The 16,562-nt window shown below is 56.4% G+C and overlaps 1 protein-coding gene across 7 annotated transcripts in view; it reads right to left on the bottom strand.

The window, feature by feature from the left end:
• Positions 1-14,228, bottom strand: part of ACSF3 (acyl-CoA synthetase family member 3) — a 69,191-nt gene extending 54,963 nt beyond the window's left edge. For 2 of the 7 annotated variants that reach the window (XR_010131648.1, XM_063700395.1), the window contains exons 1-4: positions 14,049-14,170; positions 9,230-9,403; positions 6,444-7,148; positions 5,006-5,161 (exon numbers count right to left, since the gene is read on the bottom strand). Coding sequence is in view for 6 of the 7 variants with exons in the window: in XM_063700395.1 (XP_063556465.1) it covers positions 5,006-5,161; positions 6,444-7,109 (822 nt within the window). In the remaining variant the exon portion in view is untranslated. Of the gene's footprint in view, positions 1-5,005; positions 5,162-6,443; positions 7,149-9,229; positions 9,404-14,048 lie in introns of all 7 variants that reach the window. The other 5 variants (XM_031002782.3, XM_055364529.2, XM_031002783.3 and 2 more) reach the window with 5 other exon arrangements.
• Between the last annotated feature and the right edge of the window lie 2,334 nt (positions 14,229-16,562).

Here is a 16,562-nt window from a genome sequence, read left to right as displayed (position 1 = left end):
GTCCACAGGGACATCTGTGTGAGAATGTTCATAGCAACCGTGACTTCTAATAGACACAAACTGAAAACAATCCCAAGTCCTTCAAGAGCAGAATGGATAAGCGCACTGTGGCTTCTGCACACCAGGAAATACAACACAGCAACGTAAAAAGAACAAATTGCATTTGATGCAACACACAGATCAACAGCACGGTGAACCAGAAACACAAACGTGACACTGAGGCATGGAAAACGGAGCACGCGTGTAGCAGGATGGTGCTGAGGCGGGGAGAGCATGCATGTAGCAGGATGGTGCCGAGGCGGGGAGAGCACGCGTGTAGCAGGATGGTGCTGAGGCGGGGAGAGCATGCACGCAACGGGACAAGGCTGAGGGGCAGGGAGCAGGCGCAGAGGTGAAAGACACGAACGACGGTCTTTCTTGGAATTCATCCAAATCTTCAGAGGGCAGCTGCTGCCCTAAAGAAGGGCACTGAGAGCCGAGGGTGACCTTCTTCCTCCAGCACATCCCAATGTGTTGCCACACTTCCAAGACCTGAAAGACCTGGAGGCCCCCTGAAGGGCGCCATAACATTTGACTAACTAGCAAGTGCTTCTGACGCGGCAGGAGCAGGCCTGTTGCTCTAACCCGAGCTGCCACAGCACAGACCCTGCCAGATGGCAGCCCTCCTGAGTCCATGCTGCGATCCTGAGGAAGTCGGCCAGGGCAGTGCTGTTGGAGACGAGTGACTGATCTGAGCTTCCAGCTGTCTCGTCAGTGGTGACTTTGATCTCCAGAGGCTGTGGCTGCACATCCGTCTTCCGGCATCCTCCTCCTGTCCCCCAACCCCATCCGTCACCTGCAGGCGCTGACACCCACGGCCCTCTGTGCAGGATGACTTGAAGACACCGCGTCTAAGACCGTTCAGCACCACCGCAGGTGTCTGGTCACCCCACACTTGTATCCTACACATTCTTCAACACAATCTTAGACAAAACCCCAAAGTTCAATAACGCTGACAGCTGGATTTTACACATAGAAATTCCTAAAGTTGGAAAACCCTGAAACTTGGAGTTTATGGAAAAGAGTTGCAATCCTTTGTATCCACAGCATCAAATTTGTTTAAATATTAAGTTTTCAGCTGGGCATAGTGGCTTACGTCTGTAATCCCAGCACTTTGGGAGGCTGAGGCAGGTGGATCATGAGGTCCGGAGTTCTAGACCAGCCTGGCCAACATAGTGAAACCCCGTCTCTACTAAAAATACAAAAAATTAGTTGGCTGTGGTGGCAGGTGCCTGTAATCTCAGCTACTCAGGAGGCTGAGGCAGGAGAATCGCTTGAACCCAGGAGGCGGAGGTTGCAGTGAGCCGAGATCGTGCCATTGCACTCCAGCCCGGCTCACAGTGCGAGACTCCATCTCAAAAAAAAAAAAAAATTAAGTTTTCACAGCATAGTTTAGAGAAAAATCTCAAGTAAGTGTCAAAAACGGTGAAGGTCTGAGGCTTTCCCGTGTCGGTTAAAGGTCTGAGGTTCTCCTGTGTCTGTGGAAGGTCTGAGGCTTTCCCGTGTCCGTTGAAGGTCTGAGGCTTTCCCGTGTCCATTAATGAGCCAGTCTGCAGTGTCTGGAAGATGACAGCAGATCCCCAGGCAGAGACCCCAGGGTAGACACTCTCGGAGCAGAAATCCCTGGGCAGACGCCCTTGGGACACAGACTCCAAGGCAGGGACCCCCTGGCAGATGCCCCTGGGTAGAGACGCCGCAGCAGCAGCTCCCAAGCCGTGTACCTGTGGGCACTGGAAAAGGGCCAGGTGGTGTCATTCATGCAGTGCTGGAGAAGCAGCAAGACCAGAAAGCCCAGATCCTTGACAGCTGGCCTGCGCCAGCACCCGCACCCACCTGCCTCTCGCCCTGAGGGTAACACACTCTTTACTTGGGAGGACGGAACCAACCTGCCCTCCGGGATGATGGAACCAACCTGCCCTCAGCTCCCTGGGAGATGTTCTGCCTCTGCTCCTGCCAGCTGCATCTCACCCTGGCACGGTCCACGACAATGGCCGTTGCTGCCTCTGCCCAAGTGACCATGGCAGACCAGCCACCGTCAGCGCCCGGGCAGCCCCCAACAGACGTTCAGGGCCAGGCTGCCAAGGAGCAGAGGCCGAGGTGGGGCAGGTTGAGGGGGCCCAGTCACAGGCACAGAAACCGACACCCTGGACAGAGCTGACCGCTAAAGGAAAGGAGGAGCTCAAGGCGGAGAGGAGGGAGCAGCCCCGTCAGAGGAGCCCCCAGAGACACAGCAAAGGCATGGAAGTTCCCTACACACCAGGCGCTGCACCACCCACACAGTGCACTCACGGGGAACTCACTGCAGCAAAACCACTTAGACTCAGCAGACGTTCACCAAGGACATCTGTGTCCATGCAGGGCGCACCCTAGAGAGAGCCGCAAGGAGGGTCGGGTCACTGAGCCAGATCCCTACCAGGGGAGCCAGGAAGGCCTGGAGCAGAGCGCCAGGCAGATGTCTCCGGGATGGACCACGCAGATGAGGCAGCCGCAGTGTCTGCCATCTTAACAGACTGCTGTGTCGCAGCTGGGGTCCGGGCTGAGATGTCTGTGAAAAATAAGGACTGAAGCCAACAAGAATGTGGAATGTGTCAGGGAGACGGGGCCCTCAGGGAGGCGCTTCAAGGGGTGACCCTGGCGACGGGGCCCTCAGGGAGGCTCTTCAGGAGGTGACCCTGGCGACGGGGCCCTCAGGGAGGCTCTGTGGCTACAGGCGTCCTGAAGAGCAGTGGAGGTAGCTGACAGCTAATGACGCAACTGTGCTGGCAGCCACCTCTCTTTGGCACGGTAGTAACTGCTAGATTTTGAAGAGGTCTTTCTCTAAAGCCCAATGTTATCATCTGTGAAGAAACAGGCTCACTTGCTCGTAGAAAGCTGTTCTACACACTGGCTTCTCTTTTGAGACCTTCCCTCCAGTGGAGGCTAGAGAAGAGCCCCTTCTCTTTTCCAAGTTTGTGCCCACTGTGAGCCGGCCTCCACCCTTATTTTCCGGGGATGAGACTGAAGGTCAGAGAGGTGGAGGGCCAGAAAAGCTGCCTTCTCTCCACCTCCAGCCACCGTGTGGGGTCGGACGCCCCGCGGAGAAGAGGATGGGCCTCTCAGCGGCAGGAGAAGCAGAGGGAAGGTGGGCGGGGCTGACTGCTTGCAGGGACCCCTTCCTGGCGAAATCCACACCTGACTAGGGCTTGGGTCCTGAGCTCCCGGTCAGAGGCCTCAGAGCTCCACACAGCCTTCAATGGGGCCAGAAAGACTTCAGACAGGAAGAGTCCTGGCAAGAGCGGTGAGTGTGGGGCTGGCCACTGGTGGCTGCTGTGCTCTGGGCTTTAGGGCTGTGCCTCTGCTGGCCGGGACGTCTGCCCCGCAGAACAACCCCGCACAGACCAAAAGCCCAGTCCCAGGCATCTGGCCTCAGAGATGGGCTCTTCTGTGCTGAGAACCATCATGATATGATCCAAATCCTAAGGGCTTTTCCCTACATTCACGTGTTAAACTTTTTTTCCTGTGAATAAAAGGCATACTCATTATATGGGCAGAGGCTGGTAAACGTCCATGGCCTCATCGGAGGGCTCCGCTTCACCACACCTGTGACATACGCACACCTTGTCCTTCCTGTGGGCTCAAGGCCTGCCCCTCATGCCCTCTGCAGCCTGGTGAGTGACTCTCGCCTGCAGTCAGCTAGAATGCACACAGGGCCACAGCAACTCCTAAAAGCCACCGCCATCCCCAACTGACAGGTGAGGCCCGACGCTGTGCACAGGGTCCCGCCTCGAGCCCAGGTCCTTTCCCTCCAAAGCAGCATCCCTGATCTGCCTGGAGACAGCCCTGCACAGGCAAGGCTGCGCGCAGCAGCTCGGCGATGACTGCTCCCACCCCAGCGCTCTGTGTGGCCAGCACCGCGTCCTTCCCTCCCTGCCTGCTCCAAGGGAGACGCTACAGAGGAAGCCATGCAGAGAGGGGAGACAGAGACGCCACAGCAGCCCTCCAGCTGGGCCAATACTCCAAAGTAACCCTCCGCAGCAAGCAGCTCTCCAGCTGGGCCAGTACTCTGGAGTAACCGAGGGCTGCCACAGTGGCCACATCATAGCTCGAGGGGTCACGCCCTACGCCCTGCACCCCGAATGTGTCACCTCTCGCAGTGGTGGGAACTGCAGGTGGATGAAGCGAAGGACCTCAAGATGGGAGATGATCTTGGAATATCCGCATAGGCTGCACAAAGGGAAGCCGAGGGAGCCCTGACTATGGAGAGAAGGCCGTGTGCCTGCAGAAGCAGAGCTGGACGTGAAGCAGCTGGAGCCAAGGGCACAGGCGGCCTCCAGAGCTGCAAGAGGCAGGAACGGACTTTGCCTTGGAGCCTCCTGACGGAGCAGCCCTACCACACCCAGCATCAGCTCCGCAAGACTCGTCTCAGAATCCTGGCCTCCAAGCATGTAAGAACAAACTCGCATTATTTTAAACCAAGCGCGTGAGCATTCGCCGCAGCCACAGGAGCTCGCGGGCAGCAGGGCCTGTACAGTCACCTCCGCTCATCCAGTCTCACTATTCACGGTTTCAGTGACGCGTGGCCCACTGCAGTCTCACAACAGACGAGCACAGTACCGGAAGGTATTTTGAAGAGAGAGAGCACTTTCACATAACTTGATTACAGTACATGGTTATAACTGTTCTGTTATTGTTGACCCCTTACTGTGCCTAACTTATAAATTAAGCTTTATCATAGGTACGTATGTATAGCAAAAAGCATCGTAGGTACAGGGTTCCATGCTACCCAGGGTCTCGGCATCAGCGCGTCCCCTGTGGATAGGGGCGACTGCACACCAGGAAAAGGTGCCTAGTCTGAGGGCACGGCCGAGAGCCCTGACCCCAACCAGCAAAAGGCGCCTAGGCTGAGGGCGCGGCCGAGAGCCCTGGCCCCGACAGGGGAAAGGCGCCTAGTCTGAGGGTGCAACCGAGAGCCCTGACCCCGACTCACCTGCTGAGGGCTGAACTCAGGCATCATCACACAGGTGGCTCCCACCCAGAGAGGACAGAGCAGCGCGTTGACCACACCATGGACGTGGTGCAGCGGGAGCACGTGGAGGATCACGTCGTCTTTAGTCCATGCCCACTTGTGGACCAGCCCGGTCACCTGCAGGGGACGAGAGCATAGCTGAGAGCAGGAGCAAGACTGTGGCCCGCAACAGCACACACAGACCTCGGGCTCAGGGACAGGAGCTCTGGGCCTCCCAGCTGAGGAAGGGGAAGGAGAAGGCTGGCTCTTTGTTGCTCCCCTTTAGCAGCCTCTCAAGATGACGACAAAACCACAGCAGATCTGCTGGGTCACTCACTTACCCTGGGGACAGAGTACAGCGCCACACACAGCCAGAGGCTTTAGGGAATTTAGAAGGTCGGGGAGTGGCTCTGCAGACACCAGGCCGACAGAGCTCCGACCCAGCATCGCCATCCCCAGCTCCGCCCCTGCCCAAGCCTGGGACTCAGGGACCCAGCGCCATTCAGGCTGGAATCGACTCCCAGCCCAACCACTGGCTCAGCTGACAGCACTGCCCACACAGAGCTCTGCCGATTCGTGAATTATCGTCACCTGCTCAGCCGGGACAGAACCCAGGCCAGGCTCCACAGCACACCCTCAGCTCTTACTGAGAAGCAGTGTGAGGCACGGCCCACTGAATCCTCTGTCCAGTCTCACGGAGGACACTGCCTGCTGCCTGCACAGGCTTCAGGGAGAAGCACATGTGAGTGTCACTACCCTCAGCAAGGACAGAGGAGTCCGGAGCCCGTCCCTCCCGACAGGCGCGCCGCTTCCAGGAGTGACGGCGCAGGCCACCCAGGGCCCAGCCTGCTGCGTGCTCACGGTGCCTCGTCAGCCCACGACTCCATGGGGTCCACTTCCTGCCTTCCCCTTCCTGGCTTTTGGTTTTCATTTTTAGTTTATTACTTCAACTGCATAGGAGACGTTATGACACTATACAAATGACAGGTAAGTGACGTGGTTGGAGAGTTCTGTGAAGATGTGACTGAGGTCACAGGACACACAAAAAACGAGTAAGACCCGGGTGTATGTGGGGTCCTGACCACGCATCCTAACACGTGGCTGGCCTCTGAAAAGCCCCTCAGCATCACAGGCAGTGAGTGGTCCCTTCTGACCTCATGCCGCATGGTCCTGGCAGGGTCACTCGGCGGCCCCTCAATCCCTCTACACCTGGACGCTCCCAGAGCCGTCCTGCGTGGCCAGTGAGGCCAGCGGCCACACCCTGCGGGCCTGCGTCCGTGGATCTCACACGGGTCTGCAGGATGGTGACAACTGTGAACGACTCCACAGAAAAGCGAATGAAAAGATGTGCTTCTGGCCCGGAGCCCACCCGGAGTGCTGTGCAGTCACCGAAACCATCGCGGCACGCGGCGGCACTCACCACAGCCCTGATGTTTTGGTGCGTGCTCAGCACGCCCTTGGGCCTCCCCGTGGTCCCACTGGTGTAGATGATCATGGCGCCCTTGTTCCTCCATCCCTGCTCTGGGACCGGGACCTCTGCCGGTTCCTCTACTGCTCCAGTGTAGATGGCTGGTGTGAGCGGCAGCAGCGGGACCCCCAGCTTCCTGACCACCGGGCTCAGGAGCTCCAGGTACTCCTGGCTGGCAAGGACCACAGAGCTCTGGGAGTCGCAGATGACATACTCCAGCTGGGCCGCGGGATGCTTCCTGTAGAGGGGGACTGCCACACCACCGCTCATCCATGAGGCCCACTGGGCCACGACGTAGGAGGCGTCGTTAGCGCATAGGAAGGAGACCCTCTCCTGCCGGAGGTCCCCGCCGACACACCCGCAGAGCCTGCAGATCTCCTGGGACAGGCGAAGGCTGCGGGAATAAAGCTCCCTGTACGTGTGGCGGCCGTGCTGGTCAACCAGGGCGATTCTGTCCCCAAAGGCCAGGGCACGGGTGAACACCGGGGCGCTCCTGTCCGAGCGGGCCGCTGGGGCTGTGTGCAGAAGACCACTTCCTCTGTGTCTCGCAGGCGCCAGCCGGCAGGAGGCCAAGGCGCAGCCCAGGCGCCGGAAGGTGAGCACCACATGGGGCGGCATTGCACTGACAGGCGCTCCCGGGAGCCTCCTGGGGCCGAGCTGGAGAAAGGCAAGGCACAGGACGTGAGTGCCCAACTGTCCCATCCAAACGTGGCCAAGACAGGATTTAAAACACCTCCCCAGTACCCAGCCAGGTACGCCTGCTGCACCTTCAGTCATGAGGCAGCGCACCAGACAGGCCACGTCCAGCCTTTCTCACCCACAATGCTGGAACGTTCCGTACGTGCCCAGCATCTCAGCTTTCTATTTCACTTCATGAGTTTAAGGATTCCCAAATCACACAAAATTCTAAACAATGAAATAAACTAGGTAAAACCAAGGAGAAGCATATAAAATTCAACACACTTAAGGTACATCTGAATAATGGGTTTTAGAATCCTGAGCCTGGAAAACCACCTGTGAGAGGGGGAAGTGCAGAGCAGAGCTCAGCACAGCCCCCGCTCACAACAGGCATGGCCTGGAGACCCCGCCCCCGGGGCAGACACGGCGCTGCCTCTCTCAGACCCTTCCCACACTGGTGCACAGTGGAAATGTGGTGAGGTGCCAAGGTTCGTTTTTTGTTGTTTTTTTTTTTTTGAGACAGGGTCTTGCTGTGTCGCCCAGGCTGGAATGTAGTGATGCAATCATGGCTCACTGCAGCCTCGACTTCCTGGGCTCATGCCATCCTGTGGCCTCAGCCTCCCAAGCAGCTGGGCCCACAGGCATGTGATACCACACCCAGCTTTTTTTTTTTTTTGGTAGAGACAAGGTCTCACTGTATTGCCCAGGCTGGTCCAAAGTCCTGGGGTTATGGCAGGTGTAAGCCATGCTTTTTTCCTTCTTTTCTTTCTCTCTCTCCTCTCTCTCACCTTTTTTTCCTTTCTCTCTCTCTCTTTATTATCTATCTGGGATGGAGTCTCACCCACTCTGTCTATCTATCTATCTATCTAAGACGCAGTCTTGGTCTGTCACCCAGGCTGGAGTACAGTAGCGTGATCTGGGCTCACTGTAACCTCCGCCTCCTGGGTTCAAGTGATTCTCCTGCCTCAGCCTCCTGACTAGCTGGGATTATAGGTGCGCACCACCACGCCTGGCTAATTTTTGTATTGTTAGTAGAGACGAGGGGTTCACCATGTTGACCAGACTGGTCTCCAACTCCTGACCTCCAGTGATCCACTCACCTTGGCCTCCCAAAGTGTTGAAATTACAGGTGTGAGCCACTGCACCCAGCCAAGCCAAGCTTTAAATCAGGCAATTCACAGGGCTAGAAAACGTGTTTTAGGTTGAACTATAATTCTCTCCTTTCCCCTCAAAAACTTAACTACTAAATAACAAATAAATCAGCAGGAAGCGAGGGCTCCCTGGGAGGGGTCGTGAGGGCCCGCCGTCCGCTGGAATTCTTCATTCAGAGAAAGGAGACTGAGAAGAAGCCAGGGTGCCTCTGCCTGTGGGCCCAACGCTCCTGATGCGTGAGGGCTGGTCCAATTCCGCAACATGCATTCTGCAGCCAGAGGACACTGCCCACGGGACACCGCCCCAGGATGCGGACAGAGGCCAGGGGCACAGCCCCCGCATTCCAGAGCGAGAAGAAGGGGTGGCACTCTGCACGAGGCTCCTGCATCCCTGGCCCTTTATAATCAAAGCTTTGCTCGACTCACGAGGGCATGGGACAATCTGCTTTCTCAGGCTCTTTACGACCAGCAGAACTGATCATGTTTCCTTCCCAGCGCTGAAGCAGCCTGCTGGAGTAAACAACAGTCGCTTGCTCTGGTTTCAAGCCCCCAGCTTTACAGCTCCTTCAGGCACTGCGCTGTCCCTACTTCAGCCTCTGAAGTAAGAATAGGCTGGTCTGCCTCCCTTCCTGGGGGAAGCACCCTCTGGGCTCTGCTGTCACTGGGCACTCAGCGGCCCTCGGTCTGATAGCATCCCAGGCCTGTGGCCGAAGCGCAGTCAAGTTGTCCGTTTGGTTTTCAGGGACTTTGAACAAGTATTATTTTGACAATGATGCTACCGTCTAATACACACATATTAGGTTAGGTTTCATCTCAGCATTTTGCCTCAACCACACTCTGTTCAGTAAACAAACAAGGCAACCACTTGTTCACACACAGAAAAGCAAAGGAGGCCAAGTTCAAACTCACCCAGCTCCCGAGCCAGAGAGAGGAGGTAAGGGGAAGTTCGCAGTTCACAAGAGCAGCAGGCACAGCTGCTTCAGCAGGTGGAAGGGCACGATAAGGTGAAGGCACTGCAAATGCTCATCCTCCTGGAGCAGGCACCAGGCATGGCGCTGGAACCCGGAAGGCCGGTGAGGACACCTGTCAACGGGCATCTGTGCTGAGGTCCCAGGCTGTGTGTATAACGCTTCCCACAAGCTCAACACTCAACACTCAATGGGGGAAGGGAAGCATGTTCATTTACAAGCTAAAGACAACATTATCAAATAAAGCTGTGAGCCTTATCTCCCGACAACGACAACAGGCAGCAGTGACCCCATGACCCTGTCGAGTCTCTTCCCGCACACCATGCCCCCTCTGTGGGATCTGTGCCCATGTTCAGCAGGTTCTCTCTCTCCAGCACATCTCTTTCATTAACTTGGGAGGGGAAAGCTACTGTCTTATTGTCTGTGGTTTGTACGAAACAGTTTTGTTTTCTGCTCTTAGTTTGAAACCGTCACAACACTTCATAATTATCTAACAAAACAAACTTCATGACAATGAAAATTGTCAGAGCCAAAGTATGTTTTGTGCTTGAGACCCTCAACTACTGGCCTTGGTTTTTGCTTGTTTGATTTGGGTGTCTGGTTTCCCCACTAGCCTGGGGCTCTTTTGGTTTTTTTTGAGACGGAGTCTCGCTCTGTCGCCCAGGCTGGAGGGCAGTGGCGCAATCTCGGCTCACTGCAAGCTCCGCCTCCCAGGTAGCCTGGGGCTCTTAATGAAGTCCCCTGTCCCAGCCAGCAGAGGGATCTCCTGCCTCTGGCCCAGGCAGGAGGAAAACGAGCCACACAGGGCCCTGAACCTCAGCACAGCTCCGCGGGCTGCTTGGACGTCCTGTGTGTCTTCTCTGAATCCTACCAAATGGTCAGCCCTGCTTGGACGTCCTGTGTGAGTCTTCTCTGAATCCTACCAAACGGTCAGTCCTGCAGGCCACATCATCTCCTGACACGAGGCACCCATGTTCTGCCCTCCACAGCTGTTCAGAGGCAGGGCAGTGGCTGGTCCGCCCACACACCTGGACTCTGCTACCAGAGAGAAACCCAGAGAATGGCAAGAAAACAACTGGGCTTGACCAGACACAAGACACGAGATCGGCACGTGGGCTGTGCCAGCTTCAGAAAGCAGCAAACCAGGGCAGCCCCACCACGCTTCCTTCCTCACTTCCAACCAATCCTGCACTGCTTTACAGGTGTGAGGGCACAGAAACAAGGAGAATCCACACACAGAAAACCGACTGGGCACTGGGTGCTCTGGGTTACGGCCCCGAGGCCAGACTTCCGCTGCTGAGAGCCACAGGGAGTGTCTGGGGTGCGCGGAGCAGGGGACGGTGCTTTCTGGGGTGCTAAGGAGCGGAGCACTAGGGCGGCCGGTGACACTCACTCAATATAGAAGGTGCCTGTCATTGTGTGTAGCTGTTTCTCAATATGACAGAAGCACATAAAAGGGGGATGACGGCTTTCCTCTAACTAAAGCTGCTGCTCAGAAAAGGTTTCTGCAGACCACAAAGAACTGAGTTCTGACAAAGCGAGTTCAAGCTCGTGCTGAGCACATGCTAACCACATGCTGAGTACACGCTAACCACACGCTGAGCACACACAGCACACACTACCAGAGCACAGCCCCCCTTTTGGCATTTCTACAAATTCCTGGGTCACCCCGCAGGCCGAAGCCACGGAAGAATAAGAGTGGATTCCCCACAAAACCCAGAGCTCAGCAGAGCTGGTGATGCTGACGTGCACAGCTGGGCTGGGCAAACTCAAAGTGCAGGCTGAGAAGAAACTGCTGTTCTCCTGCACGGAATCCAGAGCGCTGCCTGTAGGTGGGCACTCCTGCCACCAACCCCTGGGAGGTGACAGATGTGACTGGCCCCGTGTGACATGGTCCCAGCTCCCAGAGAGCCCACGCGCTGAGGAGAGGCCACGGGCAGGAGGAACGGACGGGGGCCTGGTGGGGAGGCTTCCTATGGAGGGTGAGAAGGGCCTGGCCCAGCCAGTGTCGGCCGAGGGAAGGGGGGAGTCCTGGCACCTACAGCTGTGTTCACTCGGGGTGTCTAGGGCACAGATGCCGGGAAGTGACACTGCTCGGTCATCTTTAATTTTGAGAAATACTGACAAAGTCCCCTCCAATGAGATGCTGATTTATTCTCCCACCAAGCATGTGGAAAACGGAACCAGCCCCATCAAACCAGCTTTGAAGTCCCTCAGGCTTGAGACAATGAAGTGCCCAGTCATCAGTTCCTTTCAGCACAGAGGTCAACTCTTCACGGTCCTCGGATCAGAGCCTGCCTCGAACACGCAGATGGAGCCCACTCAGGGCAGATGGCCGTGCGCGGTCTTCCTGCACACCTCCCGGTCCAGAGGCACCCCAGCTCCCTCAGAGAGAACCTCACCTTTCAGCCACTGGGACCCCTTCTACCGTGGGGCTCCCCATCACCACCAGGAGCACAGTGTGGAGGGACACTGCCCACCAGACAAATGCAGTTCAGTCAGGGGCTTCCACCCTCATCAGCCAGCTTCATACCCCTGCTACGCAGCACCCTGATAACCCGAGGTCAGCGGCGTCACCACGTGGCTGGGCAAGGACTCTAGTCAGAAGCTGAGAAAGGTGCCTGAGCCAGGACAGCCTCCTTGGTGAAGGCGTACTGGAACCACTGAAAACAGCAGCTCTCCAGCCCTCGGGGAGGGAGGCAGGACCTCTCGGTGTTCTAGCCATCAGGTTCTGAGATCAGACCACTAAGGCACTGGGGCTTCTCGGGAACACACATGCAGCGCCAACGGGATGCATCTTTTCCCTCTTAACTGGAGTGCTGGTTAATGACAGAGTTTAGAGTGGCCACAGGCTCCGACTTGAACAGCTGCTGCCTTTGTCCTCATTTCCTCACTGGCCTAGCCCTTCACTTCCCACCGCTAAGATGGCACAGTAACAAGACCTGCCTCACAGGCTTCACGTGAGAATGTACGAATGGCCTGGCACAGACCAGGCAGAAGACAAACGGCCGCGCCGTGCTCAGCAGGGTGCTCCCCATGGAGCCTCGCAACAAAAATTACTAGATGAGAATGACACTCGCATTCAAATGAAGGGCTGCTTTCAACATGAATAAAACGACACCTGACCTGTTCACCACCACACCTGACCACCCCCGCCTCCACCAGACCTTGTGTTTGAAGTGGATGCCGGCACTTCCTCCTGTCGGCTGCCCCGATGAGGGCATGGGGCAGAGGAGGGTTGTGCTCGGCCTGCGGGGCAGGATGCGTTTCAGCATCACACCTGTGGTTTGGGGGGTTATTTTCAAAATTACATTTTTAAGTAACAGACATTCACATTGCATTCATGAGCAGTACATTCAAATAAAAAAAACCAAAAAGGAAAAACACACTTGAAACCCATATCCATTTTAGGAAGAAAAATACTATTTTAAAAATGCCATCTGGAAAGGTGACACTTACAACTATCCCAAGCCCACAGTTTAATCCACCATTTCTGTCTGCCTTGAGGAGACGGTTCAGAGCCAAAGGAGCAAGAGCAAGGAAAGCCTCATCTTATGTCCCCCAACACCTGCGGAGATGACACCAGCCTGAGCCAGGCTTCACGCTACAAAGCTCCCAGGGTCCCCAGGGTCCACCGGTAGTAACACCCGTGCTCCTGGGTCCATCATGTGAACCCCCTCCTCAACAAGGTCTCAGCCTTGGGCCCTAACACGAATGTCTGTCCTCCCAGGCTGGGAAAGCAACAACTATGCCCCAGACACAATTCGTGTTCCTATCTCTAAACGTGTTCCCTTTCTGGCAAATTCCTAATCATTCTTCCAAGCCCAGTTCAAATATCACCTCTTCTTTTTCAGTTTTATTATTTATTGAGACAGTGTCTTGCTCTGCCGCCTAGGCTGGAGTGCAATGGTGCTGTCATGGCTCACTGCCTCCGATTCCTGGGCTCAAGAGATCCTCGTGCCTCACAGCCTAACGAGTAGCTGGAAGTGCAGGTGTACGCCACCACACCCAGCTAATTTTTACATTTTTTGTAGAGACAGGGGTCTCACCATGTTGCTCATGCTGGTTTTGAACTCCTGGCCACAAGTGATCCTCCTGCCTCTGCTGCCCAAAGCGCTGGGATTACAGGCATGAGCCACTGCACCTGGCCTGCCTGGTGGAATTCTGACTCAGGACAGCAACATCAACTCCTGACTGCACCGGGCCTCACCCCTTTAAACCTTCCCTCTCTCCAGGAAACGGGCTGCCTGCAGTACCTTCCAAATACTTCACGGCCGCACGTCTCCATTGTTTGCTCATAGATCTACCTGCCCTCAGGGGCTAGGCCGGCTGTGAACCTGTGCCCCACGCGCCCAGCAAGGTGCACGCAGCAAACAACTAAAACGGGGAGTACTTCAAAGGTGACTTCTGAAGCCCAACGAGAAATGGAAGTGAATTTATTCCAAACACAACCAAACACGATTCGTTCTGAGGATGCCTGAACACGGACCCCGCCGACTCGACGGTATCACCGGGCCGGGCGTCCGCACAGCTTCTCTCCCCGCACCCCGCGCGGGGGCCCCGCTCTCCACCGGACACGAGAGGCTCGGCGGCCCGGGAAGGCCGACGCCCGGCCCCAGGCGGCTCGCGGGGAAGCGACCGCGCCACGGGCCACGACTCAAGCCCAGCTGCGACCCAGGGGCGGGCGCCGGAGCCCGCGCCCCCGTGAGCTCTACGCCCGGCCGACCCCGCCGCGGTCCCGTGGGCCCCGCCGCCCGCACCTACGAGACGGCCGCGGCTACGGGGCAGGATCCGCCTCGCCACAACTCTTCCTCGTCCTCCGCCGCGCGCGCGCCGGGGTCGGGCCGGGTTCCGGCCAGGTCCCGCGGGGTCGTGAGTCGGGCCGGACCGCTTCCGGCGCCCAACAGCTTCCCCGGCGCGGCGCGTCCGTCGCCCAAGCGCGTCCCCCCGGCGCGGCGCCGTGGCGGCGGGTTCCGGGCGCGCGTGTTCCCCTGTCCCGCCTGTCCCGTCGTGGCGGGGTCGGGGCCGCGGGCGTCTCGTGAGCCGTGGCCGAGGCAAGGCGCCGTGGTCTCCGCTAGCCCAGGGCTGCCCGGATCAGAACGGCGCGCGGGACCACTCCCAACGCGGTTGCTGGGCCTCTCCCCGTCCTCCCAAAAGGGGCTCTCTGGGCTTTGCGGCTGGGGGTCTGCACGCTGAGCTCCTGGGTGATTTTATTATTATTATTGTTGTTGTTACTTTTTCTTCTTATTATTATTATTTTGAGATGGAGTCTCGCTCTGTCGCCCAGACTAGAGTGCAGTGGTGTGATCTCGGCTCACCGCAACCTCCGCCTCCCGGGTTCAAGTGATTCTCCTCTCTCAGCCTCCCAGTTAGCTCGGACTACAGGCGCCCGCCATCATGCCTGCCTAATTTTTGTATTTCTTGGGTGATTTTAAACGGACCGCATTTGAGAATCTCTCCTCGGAGGGACTTGGGAACCAGGATACGAATATGAAGCGAGACTGTTGGATGGACAGTGGTGGAAAACATTTAAAGCCAAACACAAAGTCCAGTTGGCTGAAATTTGAGGGTTTTCCCCCTAAAATAAATACTAATAACACAAAAACATGTACTGGCAAACAGTAGTACAAATTATCTGTAGAACCGTCCTGGTGTGATGGCTCACGCCTGTAATCCCAGCACTTTGGGAGGCCGAGGTAGGCAGATCACGAGGTCAGGAGTTCAAGACCAGCCTGACCAACATGGTGAAACCCCGTCTCTCCTAAAAATACAAAAATTAGCCGGACGTGGTGGCAGGTGCCTGTAATCCCAGTTACTCGGGAGGCTGAGGGAGGAGAATCTCTTGAGCCTGGGAGGTGGAGATTGCAGTGAGCTGAGATTGCGCCACTGCACTCCAGCCTGGGCAGCAGAGTGAGACTGACTCAAAAAAAAAAAAAATTATCTGCAGAACCTTGCACACTGTTTTTTTGTAAGTGTATTATTTTCCATGCCCATCTTCCTCTCTTGTGATGATTGCTGGGGCAGCAGTTGTGTTCTTGGAAAGCTCAGGAAAGGGCACTTCAGGAGCCCAAGGATGGTTTTCCTGGGAGGAAGGAGCTGGATCTGGGGGAAGTTTGTAACACAGAGTGTGGGAGAACAAACCCAAACTTCTAGTGCCTCTGGTTGCCACCCTGCTAGGTATCATGCAGAAAAAGCAAGTCCAACCCTCTGCCCCTGGTTGCCACCCTGCTAGGGTATCCTACAGAAAAAGCAAGTCCAACCCTCTGCCACTGGGACAGGCTTGATCTGGTGTCAGAATTCTGTCTGCTTCCAGGACTCAGCAGGCTGAATGGTGTTTCCAACGAGGGCAGTAGGAAGAGTAAGGAGGGCGTCTAACATCGGGATTCAGCCCCAGGACATGTGTGCGCAAATTTCTATCCCTGGGAAGTTGAAGAGCTCAGGCTGGGTCACCCACCTAGAGACAGGACTTGGGACAGGGTGACAGCTCCCGTGGTCCTTGGCCATGGCTCTGTGAGGGTGGCAGTGGGGGGAGGGTGCAGTCTCCGAGAAATGGCCCAGTCATCCTAGGAGCAGGGGTCCCATCCGTGCCTCGGCTCTGGTCAGCATCATAATGGCAGGTGGGAAGCAGGAGCAGTCAGGGATTAGCAGACATTGGAGGACAGCCTCTAGCCAGAGAGACGTGGGCTGAAACAACCAGCAGAACAACTGCAGGCAGCCAGGCTGTGCAGAGTGAAGAGACCCCCAAAACCACCCCCTGTTAATACCCTCAGGGAAACAAGGGAAATGACAGCCCCCATGAGTCCAGAGCGAGATGCCCTGAGAAAGAGCGTTCCAGTAACATAAAGGGGCGCTGGAGGGGTCAGAATACAACAGCCTGAGTAAAAACCCTAAGGGAAGGGCTAAAGGACATCTCCTAGAAATAGAACAGAAAGACCAAGAGATGAAAAACAGGAGAGGAAAGATAAAAAAATCAGTGGGCTCAGGCAGGCATCCAATATGCTAAATACGGTAGTTTCAGGAAGGGAGGGCAGAGAAAACAGAGAGAAGTCAGCTGTCAGGTAAACTCATGGACATTAGCAGATGAAGGGCCGCAGAGTGCCCAGCATGATAAATTCCTGGACATTAGCAGAACGAAGGGCCACAGAGCACCCAGCATGGTAAACTCAGGGACATTAGCAGACGAAGGGCTGCAGAACATCCAGCACAGGGAGTGAAAGTGGCTGCACCAACCAGGCAGACGACATCAATGTAGTTTAGAACACGGGGACAGGGAG

This window comes from Gorilla gorilla, chromosome 18 (genome assembly GCF_029281585.2).
Source record: "Gorilla gorilla gorilla isolate KB3781 chromosome 18, NHGRI_mGorGor1-v2.1_pri, whole genome shotgun sequence".
In the NCBI taxonomy this organism is placed as follows: domain Eukaryota; kingdom Metazoa; phylum Chordata; class Mammalia; order Primates; family Hominidae; genus Gorilla; species Gorilla gorilla.
The sequence above is the reverse complement of the archived record's forward strand: the minus strand, read 5'-3'. Positions and strand labels throughout refer to the sequence as shown.